Consider the following 17797-nt stretch of genomic DNA (forward strand, 5'->3'; position numbering starts at 1 on the left):
GAAGTTGCCTTAACTGTTGTTTATCTCATCAATAGGATGCCCTCTTCGTCGTTAAATAATATTTCTCCAATCGAAAAGCTTCTTAAACAAACTCCTGATTACTTCAGGTTAAGGGTATTCGGGTGCAAATGTTTTGTATTCTTAGATAAAAATGATAAGCTTTCCTCTCGAGCTATTCCTTGTGTCTTCTTAGGATATGCAAGTCATCAAAAGGGTTATAAATGTTTTGACTTTAGAAATAACAGATTATATGTCTCAAGAAACGTATCCTTCTTAGAAAATGAAAGTCCATTTGAAACCAAAGCATATGCAGAAACAGATGAGTATTCCTTTCTATTTGATTTAGTCTCAAAGAATGAAGAATGTAACGTTGAGCAAGATGATCAAAGTGATATTTCTCCTCTTGAACCAATTAGTGATAACCAAGAGTTCATTCAATATTCTAGACGAGGAAATTCAGAAAGACCATGTGCCCTTGAGAGGTACTCTGTAGAATCAGAACCCGAGGTGTCAACAAGAAAATCTACTAGGATCTCAAAAATTCTTGAGAAATTTGTGTCACATAAATCTTTTTCGCCAAAATTTCAAGCCTTTATAGCCTTAATTCACTCCTATGAAGAACCTCCCAGTTATGCTATAGCCAAAACCCAACTAGAATGGGTAAAAGCCATGCAAGTGGAATTAGAAGCCTTAGAAAAGGTAAACACTTGGACTATACAAGAACTTCCGCCTAACAAGAAACCTATTGGTTGTCGATGGGTTTACAAAGTAAAGACTAAAAGCGATGGCAGTCTTGAGCGGTTTAAGGCTAGATTAGTTGCCAAAGGCTACGCTCAAAAATATGGAATAGATTATGAGGAAACTTTTGCTCCAGTAGCCAGAATGACCACAGTTAGAATTTTAATTGCCCTTGCCTCTATAAAGCAATGGTCCATATATCAAATGGATGTTAAGAATGCATTCCTAAATCGTAGTTTAACTGAAGAAGTATATATGGATCCACCACCAGGAATTGACGTTCCTAAAGGAAAAACTTTTTGTCTAAATAAAGCCTTTTATGGACTTAAACAAGCTCTGAAGGCTTGGTAAGATAAATTTAGCAGGGTGATGCTTGATTTTGGTTTTCAATCTTGTCTTACTGACACTGCTTTGTTTGTTAAGAATTCTAATACAGGTATCATTATCCTCCTTCTCTACGTCGACGATATGATCATCACTGGCAGTGACAAAAAGGAAGTGTGCAATATTAAAAAATTTCTCAAAACTTACTTTGAAATGAGTGATTTGGGTTTCTTAAAGTACTTTCTTGGTATAGAAGTTGCTTATTCTTCTAGAGGATATTTGCTAACACAATCTATGTTTGCTTTGGATATTGTTGTTAGGTCAGGTATTTCAGATGAAAGACATGTGGACACTCCAGAAGTTGTAAATGTCAAGATGAAGAGTGATGATGGAGAACCTCTTGAAAACCCAACTCGTCGGGGCTTTGTCATACCTTTCCATTACAAGACCTGACATTGCACATGTTGCCCATACAGCCAGTCAATTTCAACATGCTCCAACCTCTGTCCATATGGGAGCAGTTTTGCAAATTATCAGATACATTAAAAATTTTATATCTCGGGGTCTATTTTTGTCTGCTTCTTCTAATCTCAAGCTTCTTGCTTATACTGATGGAGATTGGGGAGGTGATCCGAATGATCGTCATTCAACGACAGGTTTTTGTGTCTTCTTGGGGGAATCGTTGATCTCATGGAGATGTAAGAAGCAATAGAAAGTATCTCTTTCATCAACAGAGGCCGAATACAGAGCAATGGCTACTACAACTATGGAAGTAGTCTAGCTTCGACGACTGCTTTCCGACATGGGAGTTGAAAGTTCAGAAGCATCCGACATGTGTTGTGACAACAAGAGCTCTATCTACATTGCAAGCAACCAGGCGTTCCACGAACGTACCAAGCATATAGAAATGGATTGTCATTATGTTCGGGAGGAATTCTTGCGCGACACCATCAATCTTCCCTATGTTGCTTCTGAATACCAGCTGGCTGATTTCTTCACCAAGCCTCTTGCTGCTCCTAGATTTCACTTTCTCTTAGGCAAACTTTCTGTTATCCAACCGTAAGTTTGAGGAGGGTGTTAAAATATGTAATCTCATAGACAGCTCATGTAATCCCTTGTAATGTTTTTCCTTTTTTTTAGTTAGTTTAGTTCTAGTTTAAACCCAACTAGAACTCACTTAAAATCTATTTTTAGGACACCTTTAGGCTTCACCTTTTTTACTAGTCAAAAAGGCCTTTTTAACCAAGTCAAAAAGGTGAAGCTCCAGGGGAGCCGTTGGGCTCCCAACAACTCTAATAGAGCCGTTGGGAGTCCAATGACTCCCTTGTGGCTCCTCTCCCCTTCTTCTATAAATATGAGGTTGTTTCCCCTTGTAAAGTATTCTTGGTTCTTTATTTTTTGTGGGAGTTCTCCCCCAAGTTTATGAAATCTTGTTCTTCATTTTATGTATACCCTCTTTTGGGTATTGTGTATGAGTGTGAGCTCTTTTGTTTAAATGCCTTTGTTTCATAAATCCTCTTTGTGAGTGTTGAAGAAACAATCCTTGTTAGGGTTTGTTGCATTCTTTCAGGGCCTCTGTTGTTCGGGCATGCAGGGAGCAGGGCTCCCTGCCTCTGCCACTTCGTGCTAGGCAGGGGCTATGCCTTTGCCTCTGCAACTTATCTGCATGGAGCAGAGCCCCCCGCAGGTAGGGAGCGGAGCCCCAAGCCTACCTTCGCATCGGGGTCTGGTCTGCCGACCACTACGGGTCTTACCGAAATCACCTTTTGTTTTGGATCTTGTCATGCTCGCGTGACAAGATCCGTGGCCCGAGCATATTAGCATGACAAGATCCAAAACACCACTGCGGGTCTGGAGCATGCTCGCGTCCCGTGGCCCGAGCATATTCATACTTACGCTCGCAAGCGTACGCAGAACCGCAACCCCCCAAGATAGGGGAAAGTTGTATAAAAAGGACTATGAATGGACAAAAGCTAAAATAAGAAAAGATAATCAAAATTGGAACACAAAGGACAATTATATATGTATACGTATAAAAATATATATGTATATGTTTTAACTCAAGGACACGGTTTCGCGATCCTTGTCCTCTTTAGTTTCCCGTACTTTTCTTTTTTGTTGCCGCAGTGCTTTATGTGCCAAGGCATTTTCCTTTCTTGTCTTTACTTTCCTGCGCTTTTCTTTTTCTGTTGCCACCACGCTTTATGTGCACATACTTTTATTTTCTTCGTCTTTTACTTTTCCAGCACTTTTTTGTTTCTTCTTGTTGTCGCTGCACTTTACGTGCCCAAGCTTTTACTTTTGTATATTTTCCTTTTTATGGCCCCGTGATTTATGTGTCGAGGCTCTTTACTTTCCTGTCTTTACTTTTTTGTATTTTTTTTTTCTGTTGCCACCGCACTTCATGTGCCCAGGCTTTACTTTTCAGTTCTTTCCTGTGTTCCTGCTTTTGTTTACTGCTTTACTTTTTGCTCTTGTTACATTGTGTTATTTAGTTCCTGCATTCCATTACTTTCGTTTTGAGTTGCCACGCATGATGCAAGGTTTTCCCCTTTTGCGATTCTTCTATTACAAACCTTGCAAGGAGCTCAACTGTGTACTAATGTTTGCTCTTTTTGATAAGATGTGAAATTGGGTACCAATGCTTTGATCTCAAGAAAATGAGTCCTACGGGGATTTTAGATTTCTCGATAATGCATACTTGCTTGGACTTGTTCCGTATAGGGGGTGCCTTTGAGTAACCCTTGTCTACCAGCATAGTCGCGTCTTCAGACAGTGACGTTGGGTTGCACTACGATGAGTAGCTCGTGAGGTCGATGAAACCTCATATCGTGCAATGGGCACAAATGTTGAAATTCACAAAATAGTGACTATGTGCCTTCACAGGCAAAATGCTCGTTCGCCACGGTTCATCAAGAGCATGTAGAACGGGACCGCGGTTAAGAAACCCTCGTCATGCTCGTTCGCCACGGTTCATCATGAGAGATGATGGATGGTACAAAAACTCTGATGGGCAAGCCATTAATGGCTATTACGGGCAAAAGATTCGACTTCCCCAGTCATCGAAGTTAGGAGAAATGAGTTACAAAAGGTAGTTTCAGGCACTTCTATAGAAGTTGGATGCATCATTTGAACGAGTGGCCTTTGGGGAATCCTCTCTTGGTCACTGATCATCGTCCCCTTAGGAGTGGATTCAGTCAGCTATTCGGGTTATCAAAAATACATGGCATAATAAACTCCCGAATTTGTCTCGTCTATTTCTACGTTTTGCGTCTGTGTGTACCCACAGCCCAATTAATATCGAAACTAAAAATATCTTGTTCACACTATTGTTTAGTTGCCCACCTTAGGATTCATAATTGCGTACTGTGCTTAATTTTATTCTTTGACTTGTTTTGCTTCAGCTAGTTGCTCTCTACATGTAGAATCAATTGATCATGAATATTTGCATGCGTAGCTATGTTACAGGGACTCGGCAAACTGGGTGCCACACCCGCATCGACGCGTCGCGATGTAGGTGCGCGTGTGGGTGCGGCACCCGGTGCGATCAACTTGACCCTGGGTGCAGTCAACGCACCCAAGGTCATTTGTGTCTAATTTTTAGACTTTAAAAAAAAAATTACGCCTGATGAAATATGTTGCTGAGGGAGGATTAGGGCAATTTTTTTTGCCTTAATCCTCCCTTCCTCTCCTCCCGACCTCTCCTCCTGAAGCCTTCGTCGGACTCCGACGCCGTGGCTGACCGCTCCACCTCTGCTCTCCTCCTCAGGTACGTTCTCTCCTCTCTGACTCCCTCTGCTCTCCTCCTGTAACGCCCCAAAATTTAACCCAGATTTGTAGAGGATTTTTTTTTCTTGTAACAGCGGAAACAATCATTTCATTGGGTTAAGCATTCAGGCGCATTACAGGAGTGTTCAAGCAACAACATTGATTTTATTCTAAATAAATAATAACATCAGAGTTTCCAAATAACATGAATAATAATAAATCAAAATTTAATCTAAGATTCTCCCAGGAACACAATAAACCAAACATCTCGATCAACACCTCATCCCGCAGCCACTCATGATATTCTATTTTTCACCCGAAGAATAATAAATTTATAGGAATTAGACTACAACTGTCTAAGTAGGTAATTACTGTGAAGTTGGCAAATATACTAAGTAACAAATATGCAAGGGATTTGTTTAATTACAGGAAATAAGGTATGACCCTAAGCATAGCATGAGAATATGAACATGACTAAACTACTACATATTGCCAATTTAAGTTTCTAACTAGTATATATGAACACTAACAGGATCAAATCAACAATCATAGGCATAAAGAATTTAATTCATGCTAAGTTAACTAATGACAGATAAAAACGCAAAGTAAATAACATGAACTGAAGTATTACCACAACAACCTCTAGAATCTTACTAACATATGTGAACAATAGTAGACTCAAATCAAACTCACGATATACTAAATTTATTTTTATGTTAATTTAAACAATCACATACTAAAAGTAATTATTAACATGTTAAAGTGCAAACCAGCCAATTCTCTTCTCAACTGATATACACAAGATGTTTTTAGTTAGTGTTTTTCTTTAATTATCCTGCGAGCACACGCGGGCCAAGGCAACCATTTCATAAGAGAACATTCGGGTGTTTATTATGCATTAGTATTTTATTAACCCGAACATTCTAACTGAAATTGTAAATCCTAAGGGAGCGTCCAGTGATCGAGAGAACCTCCCAAAGACCCAAAACCAAAACAGGATGCATCCCTAACTTCTGCAGAAGAACATGAAGCTACCACCTATGACACATTTGGTAGTCTGGGTCTCCTAACTCCGAAAACTGGGGACCAACGAGCCGTTGTCGCTCAAAACCAAAAACACGTTATCGGAGTGTTGTACCACCTACCCTCTCGAAGGTAAGTCTGAATCTGTGTGGGTTGCTCTTTTTATTTATTTATTCTTTATTTCGAAGTACAAGAGTATTCTCTCAAAATTAATTTCCTACTACCATAGTAGTAGATCCCCAACCTTTATTATCTTACAAAGGTATACAATCCAAATTTTTCTCTATTTCATTGCACAGACCCACTCAGAGTGCTCTGGTACCTTTAAACTAGTCAAGCACGGATGCCTCGGTACCTTTAAACCAGTCAGGCTCACAAAATTTAAATTTCATATTCTCACCAGTGTTATTGATATTGAGTGCAAGCTCATTAACCCAAGTACCCGCATCAGGTACTCGACCCATATTGCCCATTAGGCAAGATTTCCCAAACACCCACTCAGAGTGCTCTGGTGCCTTATAATGAGTCAAGCGTGGATGCCCCGATACCTTTAAACCAGTCAAGCAACAATCATATTTCAATGTACTTGTGTATTCATGTTAAAACTTGAGGATCAATGCAGAATCCTTTATACCCTGGCTTGGCAACCCAGGTGCCAGCAATAACCGACCTGTAGGTTCGGTCAGGAGTTCATTATTTAGAGAGTTTCAGTTAGGTTCCCATTTCAAGTATCTCACAAAGGATCGAGTATACGACTTCATATCAGTATTCATTTCATCAAGCACCATCGTGTTATTATCCAAACCTAATCCTACTACTTCATGTAGACAGGGTGCAGGCATCACCAAAGGGTGAAATAGAAGTATAATATGAATTGAGTGAAAGAACATGTAATTTAGAAGTGTGCAGGAATCATAATCATCAATATTAAAATTTCCAGTATTATCCCTTTTTAAGCACCTGTAATCAGTAAATATCATGTTATGAGGATCGACACCCGCAACATTCATTGCGTGTAACAGACTGCTAGCATTATTCACACACTTCAGACTCTATCAGCATTATGTAGTTAGCAAGGCAATCATTATAGTCTTGATGTTCTTCTGAGTTTAGTGAGAGCTCTGGTTTAAAGTTTGAAAAGTAGTTCACCCAAGTACAGGTGAACTGACTGTGTACGTATAACAGTGTAAATGGGCATCATATAATTGCTCAAAATCCGAAGTTACTGCAATGTTCATATGGGCTGAACACTGATGCCCTACTCATAACCGAGTAATGTACACAGGCTATTCCAGTAACAGCAAATCAATGAGCACCAGGGACCCCCACTTAATTGATATAGGAATAAAATGCAGTACAAGCTACAATAGTTGAACCTTACAGTGGAAATACAACTTATGCAATAAAAGAAAACCATGAAACTTATCCTATATTACAGTTTACTGTGTTATATAAGTATACTTCTAAAACCATCTACCATAAGAAAAAAGTTTACTAGGTTCAGTTATATAATCAAATCTATATGCGTATTAGCATCCACAGAGTCGATTATATCCAAGAAAAACTCAGGGAAAGAGCTACCACCGCAGGTCTTAACAAAACCTTCCAGACTACATCAATTCAAACCCCTTTTAGTGTCGTTTCACATGCAGGAGCATGGATATGCAGTTTAATATCCTGAGCTGAAATCACAGGTTGCCACATGGTAACCAACAAGGCTGATTTCACCAATAAATACCTATATCAGACACTGTCATGGTGGTTCAAATAAGATCCAAACTTTCATTATATAGCAGTCGACAACTACAAAATATGTTTGCAATACATTAAAAACAGAATTTCTTACAATTTCAATGCACTTACAATATAAGCAGTGGTTAACCTATGCTATGTACATAAGAGGCAATACATTGGGTTATTTGTTTCATCCTTGTTTTAAAAGATTTACCATTGGCAACAGCAGACACCTTAATTGAATTAGTAAAACCAACAAAGGAACAAACTTTCATAGTCGTATGAATAAAAGACCATTTAATGCTTGAGTAGAAGCAGCTGCAACCCTATTACGTTTTACAGCAGTATTATGGTGTAAACTTCAAATTACAACTAGAAACTAATCTCTAGTAGGTAGATAACAGGGAAATCATTGAACTCTTGGTTTCCTTCTGGGTTTAATAAGTTTTCCCTTGGCCGTATCTAATTTACCAAAATCCTTAGAGGTGGGAGTGGACAGTAAATTTTCAATTAACTGCAATCCAGGATATTACATTAGTAAAGTTCAGAAAGTAGTTCAATCGATCATACGTGAACTGGTTCTGCAGGGGTATATGAATACATTCGACGTTGGTAGTCAAAGAAATAAATCGGAAGTTACTAACATTTTTATGTTAAACTCAGACAAATACTCTACTCTGTAGACACGTAAGTTCAACTAAAAAAATCACTGAGCACCATGATACTCTACCTAATCGGATGAGAAAGAGAGATACAAGAAAAACGGCATGCGTGATAATAATAAAAAAAATAGCAAGGACTCTGGATCACCATTTAGAAACCTAAGTTCCAATCCTCATTAGCTATCCAAATAACTTCTTGATCCACCTAATACAGGGGTTGTCTAGATTTAGGGTTATAGGATGATTGTATGCATGTGTACAGATGCTAAAAGGGAATCCCTAATCGATCCCCAATTCCTCCGCACGTGAAGGAGCGAAAATGCAACGAATCATCGCATACTTGAACAAAATATACTGCAAAAGCATAAAACCTTATAGTTACCGATTCCCAAACAACCAAGGTAACTTGGATCATGGCAATGAACTCAACGCAGGATCAGAAACAACCGCACCTCAGTTATATGAGCAAAAGAAAACAAATATCAAGTCAGATTATAAATCCCACCGATCAATTCAATCCAGATTAGGCACACTGCAGAAAATATAGTAAAACCTATATTACATGCTTGCGACGCAGTACACTCACAAAAACACAATAAAACCCTACAACAACAAAAATCGATTTGGGGTTCACGACCACTTATCCAAAAAAAAATCGATTTGGGGTTTACGGCAACCCTAAATCCCCTTTGCTTTCAATTTGGGATTTAGGGCAACCCTAATCCCAAATTCCCGATTTAGGTTTCATGGCAAATCGAATGCATGCTTGATATTCAATATATATGTTAAAATCATCATAAAAACCTACCCTTTTCGAAGCTTTTCACCCTTTTCGCCGAGTTTCCTATCGTTGTGCTCACGATCATCCGTGACTCCGCAGAGTCCCCTTGAATCGTGAACGAGAGAGAGGGAAAGATAACGAGGTAGTGAGAGAGAATCAGGGAGGGGGTTTTGAAGAGATGAGGGAGAGAGATCGTGGGAGGAAAAATCGGGAAAGTAGTGGGTCGGTTACCCACCTCACAGTAGCGTGTAGCTGCCCTCCTCTCCCTTGCTTAAGAGCATAAACCCCTCTTAGGGTTTCACGTTCTCTTATATAAGTTTTTTTTCTTAACATATGTTTTCTTTCTTACCCTTTTTAATGTGTATTTCCTTTTTCTTTAATGCATGTCATCTTTCATTTTAACGCACATGTATGTGCGACTTTGGATCGACTACGACCCGAGACCCATTTAAACTTTGGGTCCAACTTAAAACCATCTGGATCTAAGGATACAAATCTTTTGATTTGGACCACGCCCTAATGGATGCTATGGGTCCAGGACCCAATACATTCATGGATCCAATTAAGCAAATCTGAATCCGCACAAGGATCCGAAACATGAAAAAGTTTTCGATACGATTTCGAATAGAGTACCATCGATCCAAAAGTAAATATTTATTTGGGCATTATGGTTTCCAATGTGCAATCTCCATTAAAATTTCAAAATATCCAGTATCCGAGATCCAATTAGAATTTTAATTGGGCTCTTACCATATTTAAATCTCTGAAGTCCAGGATCCAAATGAAGTAGTGTGGATCCAAACATCGCATAGGCTATTACGGATCCTCATAAGGTGTTATAAATCTGATATAGAAATTTTCTTATTAAGAATCTGATTTAAATTTCATGGATCCACTCCATTCATCCTGGATCAAATATCAAATTTGATCATGATATTGAGGATCCAATATCGGAGATCCAAACAGGATACTAAGAATCCAACGTTGAAGATCCAAATAGGATATCCGAAATTCAAGTACGAATAAATGATTAAAACAATAAAATATCCTTGTACCAGCCTAAGGATCTAAATCTTAAGTTTATTTATCTGATAAAAAACATGGTTATTACACCTCCTCTCCTCTTCGACCCCTCCCCTGCACAAAGAGGGCGTAGGGAGGGGGCTCGGCCCCTCCCCTGCCAACAAAGAGTAGAGGGAGGGGGCTCGGCCCCTCCCCCGCCAACAAAGAGTGCAGGGAGGAGGCTCGACCCCTCACCTGCACAAAGAGGGCGCAGGGAGGGGGCTCGGCCCCTCCCCTGCCAACAGAGAGTGCAGGGAGGGGGCTCGGTCCCTCCCCTGCACAAAGAGGGAGGACAGGGAGGGGGCTCGGCCCCTCCCCTACACAAATTTTATATATATATATATATATATATATATATATATATATATATATATATATATATATATATATATATATATATATATATATATATATATATATTTTTTTTTTTTTTTTTTTTTTTGCCGCACCCACACCCATGTGACATAGATGCATAGTTAATTTGCCATTAATTACTAAAATTGTCTATCTTGTGAGCAGGCTTTGCGTTAGCCTTTGTTCTTTATTGCCTTTTATGCACCTACCAGTTTTTCATGAAACTGACCCATTTTATGAGCGCAGGTGACGAGTAGGTTTCCTTCAGATAGCCGATGGCGGGATGTGAGATGGCCTGAGACTTCACTCTCCTGCTCGTAGTTTTGAGCCCTGGTTACCTGTTTGGGTTTTGAGTTTGTAAAAAGGTGAAACCCTAAATTTTGTACATCTAAAAGGTTATTATAAATGTATTTTTATTGTTCACTAATTGTCTTGATAAAATGTTTTGGAAATGAGGTTTTGATAATGAATTGTTACGGTAATGTGCCCAAAGTTGTCAACTTGTTTTGCTTTTCAAAAAAAATCGTTTCTGCTGATAAAAACTTTGAAAAATGAAAGGCTAAGTAGTTTAAAAAGGTTTACAAATTTGAAATTTTGGGGCATTACAGAAATATTTTATTCTTTTGAAATAAGTTGATTATGATCTGTGAGGGATGCTCCTCTTGTCCTTAAAATCTAATGATTCAAAAAAGTGTTACTATTTTGTTCAAACCATTTTATTCTTGCTTTACAATATATTGTTTTGCAACTCTTGGGCTAGAATATTTTTCTTGTGTACTTGAAGTTTTCTTTTGGTTTGTTCTTTCTTTTCAGGATCTTTAAGATGAGATGGAAGAGTACCGTTGATACATCATGGAGATAGTCAATGAAGGTGCATGGGGATGATCACCATTAAAGATGGTTGAAGGCTAACATTTGCGAAATTCTCTAATATGCTATAGAGATGGCGATTTCCATTGAAGATTCATGAAGACTTGGAATCCTTCTTTATTGTATTTTCAAACTTTCCGCCTCCCCATGTAAAGTTTGAGGGGGCGTGCTAAATATATATATATACTCCAAAATACCTGATAAGGGTATTTTGGTCTTTTCATATCTTGTAAAAGTTGTTTTTATTAAAACAACCTTTTTTGTTTTTCTTTTTTTCTTTTTTTGTTTTTTATTTTGTTCATAAAGAAGACCTTGGGGGCCCCAATATTGGAGTCGTTGGGGTCCCCAACGGTCATATTTATGACCATTAGGGCTCCCGAACGTCTCCATATGTGGGAGCCCCAAGGCCTCCCTCTCTCTTTTTTGTTGTATATATCTAGGGGGTGTCCCCCCTCTTAATGTATCTTTTTCCTTATTCTTTGTAGAGGTTTTTACTCTCTTAATAAAATTATTTCTTTTTAGTCTCTTGGCATTACCCCTTTGTGGGTTTATGTAATTGCACCTTATGTGCTTGTGATTTTCCCTTTGTGGGTTTGTGTATTTTGCACTTTATGTGCATGTGATTTCGTGTCCATTATTGGACCTTCGAGTGTTATCACTTGTTATTTGTATTTCTGCCTATTTCCTTACATTTACATCATATGAATGAATTAAAGATGATGCACCTCATATCTTGGCTTGTTATCATGAAAAAATTCCCACATTGGACTTTCTCCAACCTGTACATGTGTGCACACACGCGCGCACACACACACATTGAAATATTACAATCTCAAGAAGCATTCACATGCAATAACTGATTATGCACACATTTAATCAGCATTTGTTTCAGTTTTTTAAATAATAATTTTAAAATGCACCAACATATGAAAGCAATGAAGTACCTATAGAGCTTTCCTGGTGTAGTCTCTGGAATATAATCATCTTCACTAGCAACTTTTTTACTAATTGGTGCAAAGCCACCAAACAAAACCCAAAATTCACCAGAGTCGCCCTCGGCTTGTAGCTTTCCATCATCTGCCATAGTCAACGTTAGAGAAATTAGTAAATCATACTATATCCAGAAAATATATAAGCCACCAAGACCGATTCACTCACCAACAATTGCAACATCACACATTCCTTCATGGTACTTATCCTTAAAGTACTGGATTGCCTCCAAAGCCTTGGCTCTTTCTTGAATACTGGAGTTTGCCCCATTAAATTGATAGATCTTATTTTCAGTGTCTAGGATAAACACATCATCATGATTTAGTGAGGAACGAGCAAAGGGTACCTGCAAGAACATCCGGGACAAAAAATTGATTCTGCAAAGTTAAAAAATATGCATATGATTCCATAATGTTTTAGAGTGCACATTCATTTTACCTGCTTTAGATGCACAACTCGTTTTCCCTTACAAGTATATAATCTTGTTTCAAACTTCTCAACCTCAGGTTTCTTGAAGCCAGATGCAACACCACCCTCCAAAGGAATAAGACAAGGTTTGAAGTATGATAAAAACTTGTCTGATTCATGGCCTTGCAATTCCCTATGCTGCACGGCACGACCTCCAAGAGCTGCATCAAGATCAACCGTCTTGATTGCTGCAGTTCCAGCTTCATCCTAGCGTAATTTAAGTGCTACAATAAGAAACAAATGCAACAATTTTGGAATGCAAATACAACTGAAAGAAGATGATACCTGACTTGTGTCCTTTCCAATCCAAAAGTGGATGTTATATACATAACTGCCCCCTTTGCCAGCAGTAGTCTGCAAAAGTTGTTCAACAAATATGAGAAAGGATCTTTAAAAGAAAACCATACCCTTCCTTTCTAGGAGAAATATTGAGAACAATATGGTATAAATATAATTGCTAAGATAACAGCCAACGAAACATCTGCCAGAAAATGCATAAATCGGAGCAAGACATAACAACAATGACAAAAGCCATGCAGAAGACATGGGATATGCCATATTAAGAAGTAATTATAGCATGACATAAAAACATAAAGATTAAACATCCTAAATCCCTCAAGCTCTCTATTTTCTTTCTTCACTAATCCTTGCAAGCTAACAAACTAAAGTGATGAGTGCAGATCAAAATACTGAGGGTGACACATCTGTTAAATTGTAATTCATAAGACAATGTATTTTTTATATATTATATATATATATATATATAAAGTAGGGGTATTTTAGTCATTTCTACATTTTACGCATATTCATGTTTTTGAATATGATTGTAATTCCTCCTTTTTATTTTTTCTTATTTTTGTATTTTTTCCATTTCTTTTTTTGTTCTTTTTATATAATGTTTCTGTACACAGTCAGTGGAGTTGTCTCCTTAATCTTATAAACACTGTGCATTTATTGCACTTCTTTTGTGGTGTAAAGCTTATAAACATTGTGCATTTATTTTCTTGAGTATTTGAAGTATCAAGTTATTTGAAAACTTGATTGTTTGCAAGGATTCTTCACAACATCAAGCTGGGTGTCAAATCCCTCAACTACATGCCATTGGATTGCATCTGCTATTCTTCAAGGGAAAAACTAAGGTGCAAATGGACCAACCAGATCAGCGTTAAGCAGGAAAGTGCACAGATACAAACATCGGAAAAGATATCTATGAAGGGCAATGACAGACTAAGATGACTCCCAAGAAAAGGGACATAGTCAAAAGGCCATATAACAGGGTACATGAAGTCTAGTCAAAAGGTCACATGACAGGGTACATGAAGTCCAGGCCAGGTGCTAGGAAATTTTAGCATAGCCAAAACTTATGATAATCTGCATAGCCAAAACTTAGACATCTAGTAGCTTAATGGGTAGCATATTCTGTCATCTTTAGGCAACACAAAAAGGTCAATAATAGTGCTTGTAGAAGACAAACCAAGAAGAATAGAACGAGTACTAACACGATGAGAAACGTTTGAGAGGACTAATTGTATATTCACAAGAAACTCCAGAGATAAAAAGTAGATTGTGTACATGGCATTGGTGATGGCTATGCTTACCATTCTACTCCTTAAGTTTTAGAAAAGAAATTATAAATGAAAGACACAATTGGGTACAAGAAAGCCATGAAAAGAAGAGCGTCTATGTGTGGTTCCCATGAACTCATGTTGAAGGTTTTATTTTTAACCAAGAACCAACAAAGTATTCATCAATCTCGTTTATATAGAATGGCATTATAGCGATCGTTTTAGACGAAGCCCTAAACAAGAACCAATATAAATAAAGAAATCTCACTCCCAACCTTCCTTCTCCCTCTCCCTCTCCCCCCCCCCCCCCCACCGCCCGCTTTTCTCTCTTTAACTTCCCACTCTCCAGTTTCGCCATGTGTACCCTTATATAGGTTACCAATTTGAAATTTCAGATTATAAATTAAAAAAATTTAAAATTAAAACTACTCCCCTAGTTTCTTTCTCCCATTTTCTATCCCTTGCACTTTCCAAGATTTTCTCTAGTACTTTCATATTTTGTCACCCCCCCCCCCTTGTGTGTGTGTGTGTTTGCGGTATCGCACCAGCACATTTTTAGTTAGAAGAAAGATGGAGTGCATCATGCACACACTCATGAGCATGAAAACACACAGAATACATGTTACAAACCCTCAAACAGAAAAAACGCCCCAATAAATGGAGTTGTCCTCCCGGACTAAATTGAGACACCAATTTTCCCCTTTCAATTTTCACCAATCAATTAAATCATATAACTAAAAATGATCCAGATACCTAAGTGTACTACAAATGAGGAGGAATATGAATTGATAGCAGTAAGAAGAAACAATAATCCCCTTTGGAAATAGGCAAAAGAAATACCAAACGATGTATACAATGACAACCTTACCAGGGAGACAAACTTGACAAAAAAAGTAGCAATAACAATCATACAACTAAATAACCTCATATCAGTCTAGTAGATGAAGAAAATGTCAAAAACAGGGAATGGACCATCAAGGCAAACAACAAAGCTAATAAAAAGAATAGGATCAAAAGACGTATAGAGGTTTTTTTAATGGCTAATTAAGGAAAGTCAAAGGTGATGCGCAAGGGTGGTGCCTTATTGCACATTCCACTAGTTAAAACATTGTAAGAAATGAAACGAGGTGAAACAGATTAAATAAAGACTTGGGAGGCATTTGGATGCATTTATAGATAACGTTTTTTTTGTTTATGCGTATTTTAAACAGCATGAACATTGTTTATATGTTCTTTTGTATATTCATTATTAAAAAGAAATTGAGTCTTATTCTTAATACATCCTGATCCTAAGGCTGTTTTTAGTTTATGTTTGTTCATGTTAGTCATTTTCCATTGAGCCCTCCCCCTTCTCTGCACTCCTTCCCTCTTCCACCTTCTTTTACAGTCCCCCCACCCATTAACACATACCAAAAAACATGATTTCTGGTGGTATCTCTATCAAGAACAAGCAGAAATTTCCAACACCGCCACTATCACCCACAATTGTAAGACCACCAACTATGGATTATGAAGTCACCTCTTCTTTCATAATTATTCACTGTTGCAGACTACCATGGTCATCTCCTCTTTCTTCAAACCCTAAGACTAACTAGGTTTTTTCAGGCCTAAACATCCAATTTCTTTAATGGTGGTTTAAGAGGTTCAGAATCTCAAAGCCAAGAGAATAAGCAACATGGGCAGGTTGCAGATGAATCAAAACCCTCATCACCATTACCATCATCACCTGCCCTTCCATCACTCTCACAAGAGCCATGTGCATTCAAAGGGTATTAGAGTGGTGTTGACATTCCTGACAGCCAATAATGGTGGTCGTGGTGGTGACTATAAAGGTTTGCATGGCAAACCCAAAAAATGCAGTTTTGAAGGAGAGAGAATCTGTTCGCCTCTTTCATTAACATCTGTCATCCAAACAGTGTTACTTTTTTGTTATTTTGGGTTTGAAATACCTTTTGAGGGCCGACTTCTCCATTTGTCTAGATGCCATTAGAAGGGAATCCACGCACCTTAGGAGCCGTGAGAGCGATTTGGGGGCTGATTTGTGTGCTAAGGAGAGGGCTTTTGCGTTTTTCTCAAGAGTGCATTTCACTATTTTTTCACTCAAGGAAGTGGGTTAAGGTAAAAAATCCCTATTCTTTTCTTCTTATTGAGTTTTGTGACATTCTTAATTACAAGATATTTAATATTTTGCATTGTTCTTGTGAGATATGCATGCAATATTATCTATGATTCTATATTAGTAGATGTTTGATGATGTCTTATGCAGTTCATAGAGACATAAATGGTTCATATATGATTTTATGGTTGTATTTTTTGCAATTCATCATTGTTTCATATGATATGATTTTTTTAGCATTTTTGCTAATTTTTTCTGTTTTTTTTTTTGGATTTTTTGAAAAATTTTATCAAAAAATTATAATATTTTACGGTATGATACGATATGGTCTTAATTTGGGCCCGACCGACACATATAACGATATGGTACTTACTGGAAAGCTCGTAAAAAAAAACATGCCAGACATGTGTCGAGGTTGGCTCGTCGTCTCGGGCCCGAATCCGAGTTCGACCTGGACCTGAGCCCGACCCGAACCTGGGCTCTCAAACCTTCGCGAGAGCCTGCATCTTTAAAAGACGTAGGTTGAGAGGGGCGAGGGGTAAAACCCTCGCCACTCTCTCTCTCTCTCCCTTCCGTTTCTCCAGCCCCTTGCAAACGCCGGCGATCAAAGTCGTCGATGACCTCCGAGCGCCGGCGACCTCCAAGATGCCGACGACGTCGCCCTCCCCCCTTCCTCTTCTATTCATCACTCCCCTTCTCCGGCCACCTGACGCCGACATGGTTGCGAGTCTTGGCAACGAGACCTCCCATCCGACCTCGTGCGCCGATGATCTTAGCCACCCCCCCCCCCGTCTCAGTCACCCGTTGCTTGTCGGAGGCCACCTGATGACCGGTTCCCTGAGCAACCTCCAACGACCCCGTTACCCTCTTCCTCGTGCCTCTTCGGTTCTGCAGAGGAGCCCCCGACGTAGGAGCTCCCTCTGCTCGTCGGAGCTTGACGTTGGTGACCCCGAGGGCATCCTCTCCTTCTGTTGTCGCCCTTGCTCCAGCAGCTCGGCCAACCTCCCTGACGACATCGCCATCACCTGTGTCGTCCGTGGACTCCCCCGTCGCCGCGGTCTTCCCAGGTAAACCCCACCCCCTTTTCTCGTTTGTTGTCGGTGGACCAGAGCCACCATCGTGGGTGGCTCTGGGTCTACTAGGAGGGTGGTGTCGAGCATCCCTCGTTGTCTTCTTCTCTCTTCTCTGTCTCCCTCGACCCTCCTGTTCTCGGGTCAGTGGACCAGAGCCACCATTGTGGTGGCTCTGGGTCTGCCAGGGAGGGTAGTGTTGAGCACCTCCCCTTGGTCGTTTCCCCCTTTCCCTTCTGGCAGGCGGCAGGGTTGCCGCCTGCGTCGCCTCC

General features: G+C 39.2%; 1 protein-coding gene across 1 annotated transcript in view; it reads right to left on the minus strand.

The window, feature by feature from the left end:
• The window catches only part of LOC149843392 (villin-3-like), a 73546-nt gene that overhangs the window by 46072 nt on the left and 9677 nt on the right, over positions 1–17797 (minus strand). Inside the window, exons 5-8 of the mRNA XM_089999759.1 lie at positions 13060–13128; positions 12745–12981; positions 12475–12652; positions 12261–12393 (exon numbers count right to left, since the gene is read on the minus strand). Coding sequence (XP_089855885.1) covers positions 12261–12393; positions 12475–12652; positions 12745–12981; positions 13060–13128 — 617 coding nt within the window. The remainder of the gene's footprint in view (positions 1–12260; positions 12394–12474; positions 12653–12744; positions 12982–13059; positions 13129–17797) is intronic.

This window comes from Nuphar pumila, chromosome 3 (genome assembly GCF_984573655.1).
Source record: "Nuphar pumila chromosome 3, dmNupPumi1.hap1.1, whole genome shotgun sequence".
Taxonomy (NCBI): Eukaryota; Viridiplantae; Streptophyta; class Magnoliopsida; order Nymphaeales; family Nymphaeaceae; genus Nuphar; species Nuphar pumila.